Source organism: Salmo salar, chromosome ssa07 (assembly GCF_905237065.1).
Source record: "Salmo salar chromosome ssa07, Ssal_v3.1, whole genome shotgun sequence".
NCBI classification, from domain to species: Eukaryota; Metazoa; Chordata; class Actinopteri; order Salmoniformes; family Salmonidae; genus Salmo; species Salmo salar.
Genome location: NC_059448.1, coordinates 47,329,710 through 47,344,872, shown reverse-complemented (window position 1 = coordinate 47,344,872; position 15,163 = coordinate 47,329,710). Strand labels below are relative to the sequence as shown.

General features: G+C 43.1%; 1 protein-coding gene across 4 annotated transcripts in view; it reads right to left on the bottom strand.

Moving 5' to 3' along the window:
• LOC106609413 (synaptotagmin-1) overlaps window positions 1–15,163 on the bottom strand; it is a 230,959-nt gene that overhangs the window by 17,992 nt on the left and 197,804 nt on the right. For all 4 annotated transcript variants that reach the window (XM_014208212.2, XM_014208215.2, XM_014208213.2 and 1 more), the window contains 3 exons: window positions 9,556–9,723; window positions 7,914–8,081; window positions 2,837–2,954 (listed from right to left, as the gene is read on the bottom strand). In XM_014208212.2, the coding sequence (XP_014063687.1) occupies window positions 2,837–2,954; window positions 7,914–8,081; window positions 9,556–9,723 (454 nt within the window). The remainder of the gene's footprint in view (window positions 1–2,836; window positions 2,955–7,913; window positions 8,082–9,555; window positions 9,724–15,163) is intronic.

Genomic DNA, 15,163 nt, shown 5'->3' with positions numbered 1-15,163 from the left:
AATGGGCTAACTGAGATATAGTACTCTGGGATACCTTGTTAGATAAACTAAATTGGAACAAAATTTTGTTAGCTACAGGGGTCCAAAACAATATTTTCTTCCCTAAAGCGTGTATGGGAATTATGCTTGTTTGCTATTTGTTTATTTGGTTAGTCAAACCCAGAGGCGGAGCGAGGGAGAGATACCAGAGTATTGTCTCCTTTCAAAAGGAATGACAATGCTCTCTTTCAAAACTTGAACAAAACAAGCCAAGCACAAGCTATTCTTCAATTCAATTTTCTGATAACATTTAAAAAAGGTAAAATTGCTGTCATTGTGTTCAGCTTCACTACCTTGTTCATTGTTCGGTTGACATCAAAAACATGAGCGTCGAAATACGCTGTGTGAGTGGGAACAAGATGCCTGTTATCTAGCCTACTGTTTGGGACTTCAATAGGTGACATGAAAGTCGAACAATTGCTCCTATAATTCTCATTCCAGTAAAAACCCAGGTGAGAGTGTTTAGTACTTTACCGGTTGGATAGATTGGATAGACAGTGATGTGCCAATATGATTCTCAATAGGGTCTTGGCTAGAAATGATGTTATCCCCTTACAGATTTTATGATACAGTATGCTCATTTGAGTATACAATGAAAGATATATCCATACACACACTGACTGACACACTCTGACACACGCAACACACACACTAACACAGACCCACCTACAACAGTGTAGACAGTCTAATGTGCTATTAAAATGGAAATCATAGTTCGGAGCCTGAATCCAATGGCAACTGAGATGAAAACATGCTATTACCATACGTTAATAATTCAACCAGAAATCCCCAGACTTGGTTCCACTTTGACCTTTAAAACACACTAGATAAACCATGCACCAATTACCCTTGGCATATTGCATGTCAAGCCCAGCCAACCTTACTAACCACTTTCCTTCGGAATAAGTTTAAACTGCCTCCCTTCTATTACCTCATCAGCTTGATTGACAGCTTAGGATGTGGCCAATCCCATGATGCAAATGGCGACAGATGAGAGCTAATACTACGAGTGGAAAATGCAAGCGGGGGGGCATGGGTTCTGCCTTATGGCTACCAGGCACACTACTCTGACAGATGACGGAAGGTCCTGGGCTAGTGTGAGGTAGCGGTTCTGTTAGGCAAGTCAGGCACTGATGGCCTGCTAGGCTGTGAGGCACAGGGAGGGAGAATGGACTAGATGCATGGTAACTGAAGCCTGGAGAGGGTTAAGGTGAGGAGGAAGGACAGGGAGGAAGAGGAGGATAGGGGATTAGAAATGTTCCAAGGAATGGATAGGAGAGACCCAGGGAGAAGGGAGGGGTGGGGTGGACCCAGCTGTGGAAGGGGGGATTTGGGGGCTGGCGGGGGCTCTTTGTGGGGTGGAGTGATGAATGGTTCAGGTGGGCTCCTATTTCTAGCTCCTGAATGGCCCATATCACCAGGACCATACAGGAAATGTACACAGCTGGCTCTGCTTGCTAGAAGGGGCTCGCGCCCACATAGCCCTCCTTCCCAGAGGAAAGGTTTAGAAAATTAGATTTCTTTGCTTATCTCTGAGCGGTGCAGCAGCGAAAACTTTCTCCTGTCCACTTTCTCCTGTCCACCTTTCTGTGTAGAACAGTATTGGTGGTTTGATGGTGTGATGTTCCGAGGGAAGCATCATGGGAGAGTATCTGGTATCCATCATGGTGTTCTCTGGCCCTCAGGGAGAGTTCTGCCCCATGCTCACTGATGGATGGGAAGCTGCTCAACACTAGATGGATTACTCTCTGCAGTACACACACACCTGCACATGCTCAGGAGTATGTGCCATGTGTTGTGCGTGTGTGCTTGTGTGTGCGTGGAATGCGTGGTCACTATCGCAAATGGAACATTCTGTTAACGTGGCGTCAGGCTCGCTTTTCAGATTTGGTCAATTCATTAGAAATGTGTCTATGAGCCTCTACAGGTGCATTACTGAACCATGGCCGCAATGGCCAGGTGACTTTCCAAAGCTTTACTTCAGTCTAGTCCCTATGGGATCTCCTGCCAACATAAAGCAGGGTGTTCATTAGTGCCCACTGCAATCATTACTGTCCATGTGTATTTTCTCCCACGCAACAGCAGGTCTGCACAGTGGAGCCCAGTAACCACCACCCACACCCCTGATCCCTGGAGTACCTGGGTCTAACCACATGTTCTGTTGGCATCACATTGGCATTGTTCTGGAGGACAAAATGCAATTTCTATTGCTGTCCACATTTTGAAGGTAGAGTTTAGACATACATTAGTCACTTCAGATGCTATCTGTTATATCCTGCTAATATAATGGTGGGCAATGATTGGTAGAGGACTGTTGTTGTTTGAGAGAAATAGCTGCAGGAAAATAGGAGACACTGAAGTGATTGCTGCCGAAGATTTTCTCAGACAAAAGATGAGTCTGTCGCGTAGAAAGCCAGCGGGGAGTGAAAGCGCGGCACAATCAGAGCTCAAAGTCTCCAACAGACACCAATTTCCCAAAGTCCAACCTGACAAAACACTGGGCCCCACAATGACTCACCAAGCCTTCAGCAAAACCCCTAGAACAGCACAGAGAGGGGAGAGGGGAAAACAATGGTTTCTAATACATACTGTAACACCCTGAGAGCATTCATTACCAGAGAGAGAGAGAGTGGCTTTGACTGAGGGTTTCAAAATGACAGCCCCTCCTCTTGAGTGGACATGACACAGGTGAGAGCAGGTCTGGAGGTAAAATTCCTTACTACCATCTTAGGCCCCCTGGCTGTCAATCCTCTTGCCTGGCCATCCTTGTTGTGGCCCTCAGCTCTGCTCTGCTCACCTGACAAGCCTCCCACGTCCATCTTCTTCAGGTTCTTGGCCTCCAGGATGACCACGGTCAGCTTGCCGGCGGTGGGCACGTATCGCAGGGAGAAGCAGATATCACCCAGCTTCTCTTGCTGTGAGAGGAGAGAGAGAAAGGAGTCATGACCATAGCTAGGAATAAGGACGAAGGTGTCTGCTGACGTGACACATGGTTTGGGTGTGTAGTCTTGTCTGTATTAAAGCTTGAATGCTTTCACACGGATTCTGTTTTCCCATTTGGGTTTTCTTGGATCTATTTAGGACAGGGTTTCCCAACTGGTGGCCCGCGGGCCGAATTTGGCCCTTGGGTGAATTTTCTCCGCCCCCCCAAGTTCTGAGCAATTTTGTTTTGGGGGGGGACATAAAATAATGTAACAAAACACCAGGAATTCAGCTCCAAGAGATTTGAATTGAGTAAATCTGTCCCCAAGTATTCCCACACATAATAGAGATACATATGTTACCATATCCAAATATAATCAAGGTTTGAAATTCTTATGTTTTAGTCAAATATTATATATGTTTGAGCATCTTTTGGTCAATTTGACAAATTATTTGCAATTATGTTCCAGGACCCCCGACCATCCGCTCAAGAAAAAAACATCCCGCTGCTGAATGCAGTTGGAGGAACCCCTGTTGTAGAGGTTATTGGTTGAGGTTACAGCTGCTGAGAGACAGAACGTCATCAACCGTTCTCTTGTGTCATACACATCAACATAGATATAAACAATCGTAGTCACAGAGCGAACAGACTCAAAATGGGATTTATATTTCTGGAATTACGCATATTAACAAGTAGAACAGACTGACGCTCAGTAAGTGTCCCAGGTCCAACTTGAATTACACATGATTGGGCACAGCCACTATGAATAGACCTCATAAATCAAGGGACAAGGAGGCCTGAACATTGCTTTTTCTTTTATATACCAGAGGTCTTTTATCAAATTACAATCAAGACCGATTCCCTAATACAAAATATATGTGATGAGAATATAATACGGTTGCCAGATGTGAGTTGTATATGGGGCAGGTTAATTCTCAGCCTGGGTTGCCATTACTCAGTCAGTGTATCTAGCTGTGCCTGGCCTGTACACTCAGCCCAGAGCCGACGGGACTAAATAGACTCACTTTAATAACTGAGGCTCCAGCTTCATCAACATAAATACACACTCCTCCCGGGGAGATGTGGGCAGAGAGACTGAGAGAAAAAAAACACTGAAATAAATGATGCTTGTCTGAAGCCATCACAGTCTAATATATTCCAGGAATATCTGAGAAAGGCCAGCGCTGCCTTTTGAGCTGCTAGATCCTCTCCTGCCGAGAGCGCTCCATGTTTGACCCGCCAGGTTGAGGAGGATGTTTTCTCTATGTAAACACTGTTACACCACCGACGAGGAAGAGTCTAACATTTTGTAGTTAATAAAATGCATGGTCCGTTGTTCCCTCAGTCAACACGGGTGTGTTATTTCAAAGCAGGTAAATCCAATTGTCACCGCATCACTTTTCTTCTCGACAACAGACGCCGTTGTAAGTAACCTTTGTTTCTAGAAGAATACACAGTGGAAACAAACAAATTATGAAACCCCCTGATATGTTGATCATGCGTCGCTTAAAAAAGATTGGATTCCTTTTGAATTCATCTGGAATCCATCTGTTATTCTGGCAGTGTTTGACTTCATTTTAAAGTTATATGAACAGAATGCCGCCATGTTATCTTTACCACAGACCTACTGTATATGTAAGGGATAATCAACAAGGGTCTATGCATTCTGTAGAAAATAATGAACGATGTGGAACTTTCCACGGACTTGTATTCTTTTCCAGAGAACGGATAGAGCCCAGAGTTGATTATCCATTTTATACCATGGCTATAATTGAACACCTTTACTGCTACAAATGTGTTCATTTGCAGGTAGAAATGTGTTCAACATCCACTGTTTACTAGATAGCAAGTTTACTAGATAGATACAGTTGTTGCCTTGATAACCAAACAAACAGACTTGCTAGTTTAGTCCTAGCTTGCTATTATGAAAATCTAATTAAACAATGGCAATAATGTTTTCAATTCAAGTTTTGCTTTCAAAAGCAGCTCAAACATAGAACATATAAGAATGAACTATGGCCATTGAATTCTACAGTGCTGATATACCGTACATTATAGGGAAATAATCCATGCTCTAGAATGCCCATCAAGCCAATCATAAACGAGTATTCAACAATACCATGGTATAATTAAGCAATATGGCACGAGGGGGTGTGGTATATGGCCAATATACCAGGGCTAAGGTCTGTTTTTATGTTTTTACTGTTCTAATTCCGTGTGTAACCAGTATACCAATCAGCATTCAAGGCTCAAATCACCCAGTTTATAATTAAGCAATTAGGAACCTTGGGGGTTTGTGGTATATGGCCAATATACCATGGCTAAGGGCTGTGTCCAGGCAATTCGCGTTGCGTCGTGCATAAGAACAGCCCTTAGCCGTTGTATATTGGCCATATACCACACATCCTCAGGCCTTATTGCTTAAATGATACCCCGGAGGAAATATCTGGTTCAACATCCCTCTCACTCTGTGTGGATGCATATATTTGCATAGTTATGGGTAATGTGTCCATACATTTTTCTGAGTGGATATTGCAATTATTCTGAAGGACCAATTTTGCCCTTAGTCTAGTGTGGTCGTGCCAAACGTAGAAGCATGGGGAGAAATAGGAGTTGGCTATAGAGCACAAACAGATCTGGGACCAGACTAGTGGTTGGGCTGTTCAGAGCATCTCTTTAGCTAGCCGCTAGGACCTCGTTGGGTGTCATTTGCAGCCACTGGGGCACGGCTGATGTGTGAAAGATTCCTTTCAGCCACTGTTACACAAATTCAATGAGGACAGGAACTTCTTCTTGACCCTATTGTCTCTTATACACCCACAGAAGTTGCTTGGTGTGTCACATTATCCTTAAAGTCTTCGCATGATGATCACATTCCAACATTTGTATAATCATATAGTGTTTAACCTCTTGAGGATACCCTAGGATAGGGGGCGCTACAGCGCATTTTGAAAAAAAATCGTTCCCATTTTCAACGGCCTACTAATCAAACTCAGAAGCTAGGGCATGCATATACTTATTATATATGGATAGAAAACACTCTAAAGTTTCTAAAACTGTTTGAATGGTGTCTGTGAGTATAACAGAACTCAAATGGCAGTCAAAACCCCGAGACCGATTGAAACAGGAAGTGGAATTCCGAATTGTGGACTCGACTTCTCATCTTTCCCTATAAATCACACCGTTAACCATGGTTCAGTGAGCACTTCCTATTGCTTCCACTAGATGTCGCCAGTCTTTTCACAGTGGTTTGAGCCTTATACAGTCGAAACTCAGTGAATGAGACTCATTGGAAATTGGTCACAGGGGATGGGCCATCACCATTATGACGCCGGCGGCCATGTCTACCCCCACCTTTGGAAACGGTTTGAAAGGCAATGAAATCATCCCCCTCGAATCTTATTGGCTCTCTTGGTGTTACAGGCCCTGAAGATTAATGTTTTACAACGTTTGACATGTTTGAACGAACCTACAGGCGGGAGAATCTCATTTTATCCGGAACTTCAGCCCTGCGCTTGGAGAGAGCCCTAGGACGCGCTACCAACAGCAGGCTAATGGAACGTGAAGTATGGACTTTTTCGACCGAAAATACATCTGTTGTGGACCTGGGATGCTTTCTGATGAAGACAACTAAAGGTAGGCGATTATTGACAATATTATACAAGATGAGATGTGACATGCGATTGTTCCAAGATGGCGCCGAGCTCTGTATATTAGCTCATTTTCTGAGTATCGCATCTCCTTTTATCGCAAAGTGTGATTACCCAGTAAAGTTAATTTAAAATCTGGTATGACAGGTGTTCTCAAGAGATATTCATCTATAAATGTTAGATTGACAATATAAATTTAAAAAATCGTTATCGGATAGTAATTTAGGGAATTGTAGCATTGTTTACCGGGACGCATTTGAGGGGAAATTATTTAGTCAACGTCAGACGCCGATGTAAAATGCTGTTTTTATATATAAATATGACCTTTATTGAACAAAAGAATGCATGCATTGTATAACATGATGTCCTAGGTGTGTCATCTGATGAAGTTTGTAAAAGGTTAGTGCTGCATTTAGCTGTTTTTTTGATTATTTGTGATGCAAGTGGTTGGTCGGAAAATGGCTATGTTGCTGCTTTTTACGATGGACTCATCTAACATAATCTAATGATTTGCTTTTCCTGTAAAACCTTTTTGAAATCGGACGACGTGGGTCGATTCAGAAGAGGTGTATCTATAAAAAAATGATTTTTTTTAATGCTAATTGGCGATATGATTTTTCGCTGGATTTTGATCCCGCTGACGGGATGAGACGCTGATTAAGATGGTGCTCACAATGGTGAAAGTGGCCATTTCAAATCAAATCAAAACCTTCAGCGAAAGCCCACTCAAGTGAGCGACTACCACTTTAAGGGCATTAAGACAGTGTCTCAAACCTTGTGTGAAATGATCAGGTGTAGGTTGTCTGGTTCTGGAACAACGCTGCAGATTGAGATGTCCTTCCACTCTCTGGCACCACAGGTGTGAAAATGAACCTTTACATGAACCTAGCGTGCTGCTAAAAACACGGTTCCCCTAGCAACCCACGCTTAAATGCTGCACGGCGTAACATTTACCTTGAGCATTGTATCTCCTGCACACTTTAATTAATAGAATGAGAAGCATGGAGAGATGATTAAGTGACATTTTCTATGAGAGATGGAATACCCCCAACTACTGTTTGGCACTGAGCTCACTCTTCAATCCCAGGTAAAACGTTTTTAACATAGTCATACGATTGTTGTGTGATAAAATGTGTCATTTAACATGACTGATCGTGGATTTTCTAGAAATGAACTGTTACCTTGGTGACAACACTCCATACTGGTAGTCAACTGTCGTAACTTTGGGGAAGAAAATATTAGGAGTTTCTGATGTGTTGTTGTTATATTATATATATATATATATATGTTATATTATTTACCTCCTCCTTCTCGGCGCTCACAAGATCCCGCCACTCCTCTGTCACGTGACTAAAGTCAATCTTGTTCATGGGCAGCTTCACGTCTCCGATGGCATCGTGCTTGGAGAAGCGGTCAAAGTCATACACCGTCATCATCAGCGTCTTGCCTCCCAGCTCGACGTAGGGCACCTGGGGAGAACCATGAGGACTGAAGTTGTGCATATAATCACTAGAAGAGAGTCTGTCCGAACTTGAAACCTCTCTGTGTCTTCTGGTGGAACTTACTTATCTCAAACTAAGGATAAATTGAAGTAGTCTATTGTTGACAACTCTTGTAGCACAGTGGTGATAGTGGTGCTTTACAAAATGGCCGCCAGATTGGCACGCTGCATCAAAGCTACTTCCAGGCACTGGTATTACTTGTCAAGGAATAGAGGAGTTGTCGTGAGTTGGGGAAGTTCTGGTTCTAAAGCATTACAAATCAATCAACCCGCCTCCTCCTCCCTTCTCCTCCTCTCCTTCCTTCTCCAGTCCTGTCTGCGACGGACAGGCGGCAGGCAGTCTTATCTGCCAGAGATCCGGGGCGAATTCTTGATTGCCTCCAATTGAGGCAGACAAAGCTCATTATACACGGGGTCTTGTTACAACATGGTGACAAACTGCCTGATTGGCTAGAAAAGAGATAAGACTTCCGAAGTTTGTCCTTGACACCATCACCACCACGACCAAAGAACACTACTAGCTCCTTCATTTCTATAATGGAGCCACTTGTGATTACAAGTAGGTGCCGGTGGGATAAATAAAGCTTCACAGATCTACCATGTTTTCTGAATTACAAAATAAATATGCTACTGGTATTTAACCAATCTGGCAACCGGCATCCCCCCAGCCCCCCACATATGCTACATATTTATCGCTGCAGACAAACACCTGTTATCTTTTTACTGCTGGGTGAATACCACAACTCTTCCTCCACAGCTGAGATACTGTAGCTACAATCACATTTTCAAAACGGATGATTTCTTTGCTCAAATTTAGGCCAAATCAAAACAAGGAAGAGAGAGAGAATACGGAGAGATGGAAGTTTGCATCTGCCTGTGTGAATCCTGATCATACAGAGGCTGTGTGGACCAGGAGGCACTCTGTCAGCAGCTTGTTACTGGGCCAGCTGTGTGGACCAGGAGGTAGACTGTCAGCAGTTTGTTACTGGGACAGTTGTGTGGACCAGGAGGCAGTCTGTCAGCAGCTTGTTACTGGGCCAGCTATGGGGACCAGGAGGCTGTCTGTCAGCAGCTTGTTACGGGGGCCAGCTGCTTCATGTCTACACACCTTACCCGAGCGAACCCCACAGCATGCAAATGACTTTGTCATAGAATGAACAAACACAACCTGCTTAAACTACTGTGTGGTTTGTGTATTGTGTATTTGTCCTATTCCTTTAGAAATGTCTATTATTGCTATTATGGAATGCAAAATTTACTACTTCTACTACTACTACTACTACAACAACTAATACTACTACTAATACAACAACAGCAACTACTACTACTACTACTACTACTACTATGACTACTACTACTAATACTACTGCTGCACAAGACAAGGTTTGAGAGTTGCATGGGTGAAGTATTGTCTAGTCTACTCTTATACCTTGAATAAGTACCTTGAATTGGAACTGCTCGTTGAAGGTGGGGTTTAGGGTCTTCCTGTGGACCTTGGTCTCAAACTTCTTCTTCTTGTCAGGTAGCAGGTAGACCTTGACATAAGGGTCCGAGGTACCGCCCATGTCCATGGCTGGAAGGTCCGCTGCTTGGATGATCCCTACTATGAGCTGTGGAGAGGAAGGGTGGAGGGGAGACAATAGAGACTAGTCAGCACTACAGTCCTACCCACAGCAATACCAGAGCCTTGATATGACTGTCATCCCACCACCATTCTAACAGAGCACCAAGCTGTGGTTCAATTGGAATAACCCCCGGTCTCATCACTGGTGCAAAACACTAGGATGGAGAGACGCTACATGGCATGGGTTTAAAACGATCACCAGCAGAATTGAAGTCAAGAGCCTCTATAGTTTAGATTGAATTATAAGAAAGAGGCCCATCGGTAATCTCTTACAAAGGGACTCATCCATACCTTCTCATCTGTAACTCTTTACATTTCAAATCATGGAGGCAGGCCATAGGTGATATTAAAAGTAACGCTCATGTGAAAGCCACGGTGGTTTAAGCCAAAGCAGGACCTGTCAGAACTCTGCAGTGAGAGGCCTGTTCTCCACCACATCAGGCTGATAATTGATAACCATGCTGGGGGGCAGGGGAGGCTGATTGACCTGCCAGTCACAGCTGCTTCCTCCAAGGCCTATTGGGGCCGCCTAGTCAGTCAATCAACTTCCTGTCAGGCAGCCATCAACCGGCAATCTGGAGGGGGACCAGGGCACTCAACCATGGAGCTCTCCAGCAGTTGTCAGAGCCAGCCAGCATTGATTATTGGAGCTTGAGAAATAAGGCTAACCTCTGCCATCAAAACGCATGGATCGGTATAGCAACGAATGCTGGATCTCATCATAATTTGTGACCCGTGCTTTCGCAGTTCAGATCAGTGCTAAAGCAAGGCTCAGGGGAGATGGTGATGGGACTCCAGCTGTAGGAAGGGCTCCTGAGTGGCGCAGTGGTCTAAGGCACTGCATCTCAGTGCTAGAGGCATCACTACAGACCCTGGTTTGATTCCAGGCTGAATCACAACCGGCCATGATTGGGAGTCCCATAGGGCAGTGCACAATTGGCCTGCATTGGCTGTCATTGTAAATAAGAATTTGTTCTTAACTGACTTGCCTAGTTAAATAAAGGTTAAAAAAATGATGGGAGTGGGGGATGACTGTATGATGACACAATACAGAGGCCAAAGCAAATACTCCACGTACACTGCACAGGAACACAACATGGAAGGAACATAGATGGAACCCCCTCTGTCAATGGGGGTGATATTGTGCCAAAATGCACCCATGCTGATGCATAACATTCTCACAACATTGTTATTGTCACGCCCTGACCTGAGAGAGAGGGTTTGTTTCTCTATGTGGTTAGGTCAGGGTGTGGGGTGGGCATTCTATGTTTTGTATTTCTTTGTGTTGGGCCGAGTATGGTTCCTAACCAGAGGCAGCTGTCTATCGTTGTCTCTGATTAGGAACCATACTTAGGCAGCCTTTTTTCCCACCTGTGTTTGTGGGATCTTATTTTTGTATTGCTTGTGTGCCTACAGAATGTGACGGTTGTATTTTCTTTGTTCATTACTTTTTATCGTGTTCTGAGTAAATAAATCACAAGATGAACATATTCCACGCTGCACCTTGGTCGACTCCTTTTGACGAATGTGACAGTTATACACACAAAAAAGTTATATTCTTGTTATATACACTGAGCAGAGGTTAGAAACGGTTCAGGGAACAGAACCAAAATCCGGAAAATAATTACATTTTTCGAGGAACAGAACCAGAACCGAGAACGAAAGTGATCTACTGTATACTGTTCCGGAACAGAACATTATTTTAAAAGCATGGTAAGCGGTAAATAACGTTATTTTACATTCCAGGATTTTTTTCCAGTCCGACAAAAAATGCAACACGGTGCCCTCACTGTCACTCAGAAACGTATTCCAGTGCCTGCCAGAACATATTTTCCACTGTGTGTGTAGGCTACAGTACATGTCCCTCCCTCCCTCTAAACTATGCATAGTCTACTGTAGCTACTGGCGTTACAGGCGTGTTTCAGAAATTAGGGAGAGAGATGTTTAATTAGAGAACAATGGATTTGCCTTTTCAGTGCTAGTTAAGGATAGGTATCAAGTTTCACGTTGGATTTATTAACTACAAAAAGGTAAGAAGCGTTTTTATTATATTTCTGGTGCTGCTCTGCACACACAAGCTTGTTAGCCAGCTAGCTTGTTAGATAGCTCTGGTCTAGCTCTCGAAAACTCTAGGCAGCATTATGTGTAATGTAATGGAACTGAGAGTCATGCTCAAGGGCTAGCTCTGGTCCAATGTTAGTTAAGTCAACTGTCTGAAGTTCAACGTTCCTTCATAGAAGTCGCTCCTCCATAGGTATAATTCTGTGGGCCAAATTCAGATAACGCATGTCATAACAACAAGTTATCCAGCACTTCATGCCCAGCACTCCACAGCCTACACTACACTAGTCTGTCCAATGCAAGGCTAGGGTTGTATAGGAATGGATCCACTATACATTGGTGAAGTAATTTAATGTTGAGCTAAATGTGGATTTCAGAGGTCTAAAAAGGCACAAAAAGGAAAGATATCAAATGTTACTTTTTTTGGTTCGAACCGGTTCAGAACTTTATTTTGCTGGACGGAAGCAATGGATTGGAACAAAAGAAATGATGGTTCTGTTCAAAACGAAACGATTGGAAAATAACTGAGATTCCAACTCCTGAAACTGAGTGTACAAAACATTAGGAGCACCTTTGTAATATTGAGTTGCACCCCACTTTGCCCTCAAAACAGCCTCAATTTGTTGGGGCATGGACTCTACAAGGTGTCGAAAGCGTTCCACAGCGATGCTGGCCCATGTTGACTCCAAATGCTTTCCACAGTTGTGTCAAGTTGGCTGGTAGTGGATCTCTACCTCGAATAGCTTTTCCATCTCATCCCACAGATGCTCAAATGGATTGAGATCTGGTGACTGGGCAAGCCACTGCAGTCAGCTGAATTCACTGTCATGTCCGTGGATCCATTCCTATACAATGCTAGCTTTGTGGCATGGGGCATTCTCCTGCAGAAAAAAAAAATATTTGCAGATGGATACACTGATGCCATGAAGGGATGCACCTGATTGGCAATGATGTTCAGATATCCTGTGGAATTCAAATGTTGCTCCACTTTTATCAAGGGGCCCGATATGTGCCATGAAAACACACCCCACACTATCACACCACCATCCTGCAATGTTGACAGGTGGCATGATGGATGCATGTACCCATACCCTAGTCCTCCCATCAGCGTGAAACAGCAGGAACTGGGATTCATCAGACCAATGACTTTCAATGATTTTCCAATTCTCCAGTGTCCAGTGTTTTCATTCCTTAGCCCACTGCAACCTCAGTAAAGTCGTCGGCTGCCATACCCCATTCGTGTCAAGGTGCGATGAGTTTTGCATTCTTTTATGGGTCTTTGGGAACCAATGTTGTACTAGTCTGTCAGCTGACTAACTGTAGCCCGTCTGTTGCTCTGCACAATTCATGTCAGCCTCCTTTGTCCTCTTTCATCAATGACCAGTTTTTGACCAGTGGCCTGCTGTTGGCTGGATGTCCTTTGGGTGGTGTACCATTCTTGATACACACGGGAAACTGTTGAGCGTGAAAAACCCAGCAGTGTTGCAGTTCTTGACACACTCAAACCAGTGCACCTGACACTTACTACCATACCCCATTCAAAGGCACTTAAATATTTTGTCTTGCCCATTCACCCTCTGAATGGCACACATACACAATCCATGTCGCAATAGTCTCAAGGCTTAAAAATCCTTCTTAAACCTGTCTCCTCCCCTCCATCTATACTGATTGAAGTGAATTTAGCTGGTAACATCAATAAGGGATCATAACTTTCAGCTGGATACACCTGGTCAGTTTATGTCATGGAAAGAGCAGGTGTTCCTAATATGTTATACACTCAGTGTAGTTTGAACATAAAGCTAAAGCAACCCAAAGGGAACGACTAAGATACTGTACATGTATGTTCTTCAAAATGGATAAAAAATATTTTTGTTCTCTCACCCATCTACACACAATACCCCATAATGACAAAGTGAAAACATGTTTTTAGAAAAGTTAGCAAATGTATGAAAATTAAATACATTAATACGTAATTTACATAAGTATTCACACCCCTGAGGGAATACATGCTAGAATCACCTTTGTCAGTGTTTACAGCTGTGAGTCACTCTAGGTACGCCTCTAAGAGCTTTGCACACCTAGATTGTAAAAATCTTCAAGCTCTGTCAAATTAGTTCTTGATCATTGCTAGACAGCCATTTTCAAGTCTTGCCATAGATTTTCAAGCCAATTTAAGTCAAAACTGTAACTGGACCACTCAGAAACAATTAATGTCGTCTTGGTAAGCAGCTCCAGTGTACATTTGGCCTTGTGTTTTAGGTTATTGTCCTGCTGAAAGATGAAGTTCTCCCAGTGTCTGTTGGAAAGCAGACTGAACCAGGTTTTCCCTCTAGGATTTTGCCTGTGCTTGGCTCTATTCCGTTTCTTTTCATCCTAAAAAACTCCCTAGTCCTTGACGATGACAAGCATACCCATAACATGATGCAGCCACCACCATGGTTGAATATATGAGGAGTGGTACTCAGTGATGTGTTGGATGATTTGCCCCAAACATAACACTTTGTATTCAGGACATTAAGTTAATTTTTAGCAGTTTAACTTTTTGCAAACAGGATGCATGTTTTGGAATATTTTTTATTTTGTACAGGCTTCTTTCTTTTCACACTTTCATTTAGGTTAAATAATGTTGTTCATCTATCCTCAGTTTTGTCTTATTACAGCCATTAAACTCTGTAACTGGTGTGTGAATACTTTCTGAAGGCACTGTATGTACAATTATCCTGCCTGTCATTTACCAAAGACCTCACTGTGATGATATTGTAGCTTTTAAAAAAAATTCTGCAGAGCTCAAAATATTAACCAGCAGTCATCTCTATGCAAGTGTGTCGATTAATCATGACATGCTGTCCATTAGATTTCCCTACAGTTGTCCAGAGAGAAGCAGTGTCAGGTGTCCTGCTACACGGTGTCACACTGCATTTACTGTGAGCCTCCACCCACCTGGACTCATCTCCATCATCTCTAAGAGGATGATGGGACTGGAGGTCTGTGACGAAGACCGTTTACTTACTAGGTTTTACCTATTACAAAACTCAAATCAGATGTTCTGCTGTGAAACCACCTCTATTGTTTAATACAACACGTACAGAACACATGTCCACAGTCAAGAGTCAAACAGTCAGAATATTGCTGAATATTTCATAATATTTTAATGTTCTCAGAGGGACCAGTTGAGTCAAGTGTAGAAATGGGCCAACAGCTACACTAAACTGGATTATTAAAGGGTACTACTAAAGTGGATTATTAAAGGGTACTACGAAACTGGACAGTGGCATAAAGTTCTTAAGTAAAAATACTTTAAATTACTACTTAAGTAATATTTATATTTTTGACAACTTTTACTCCACCACATTCCTAAAGAAAAG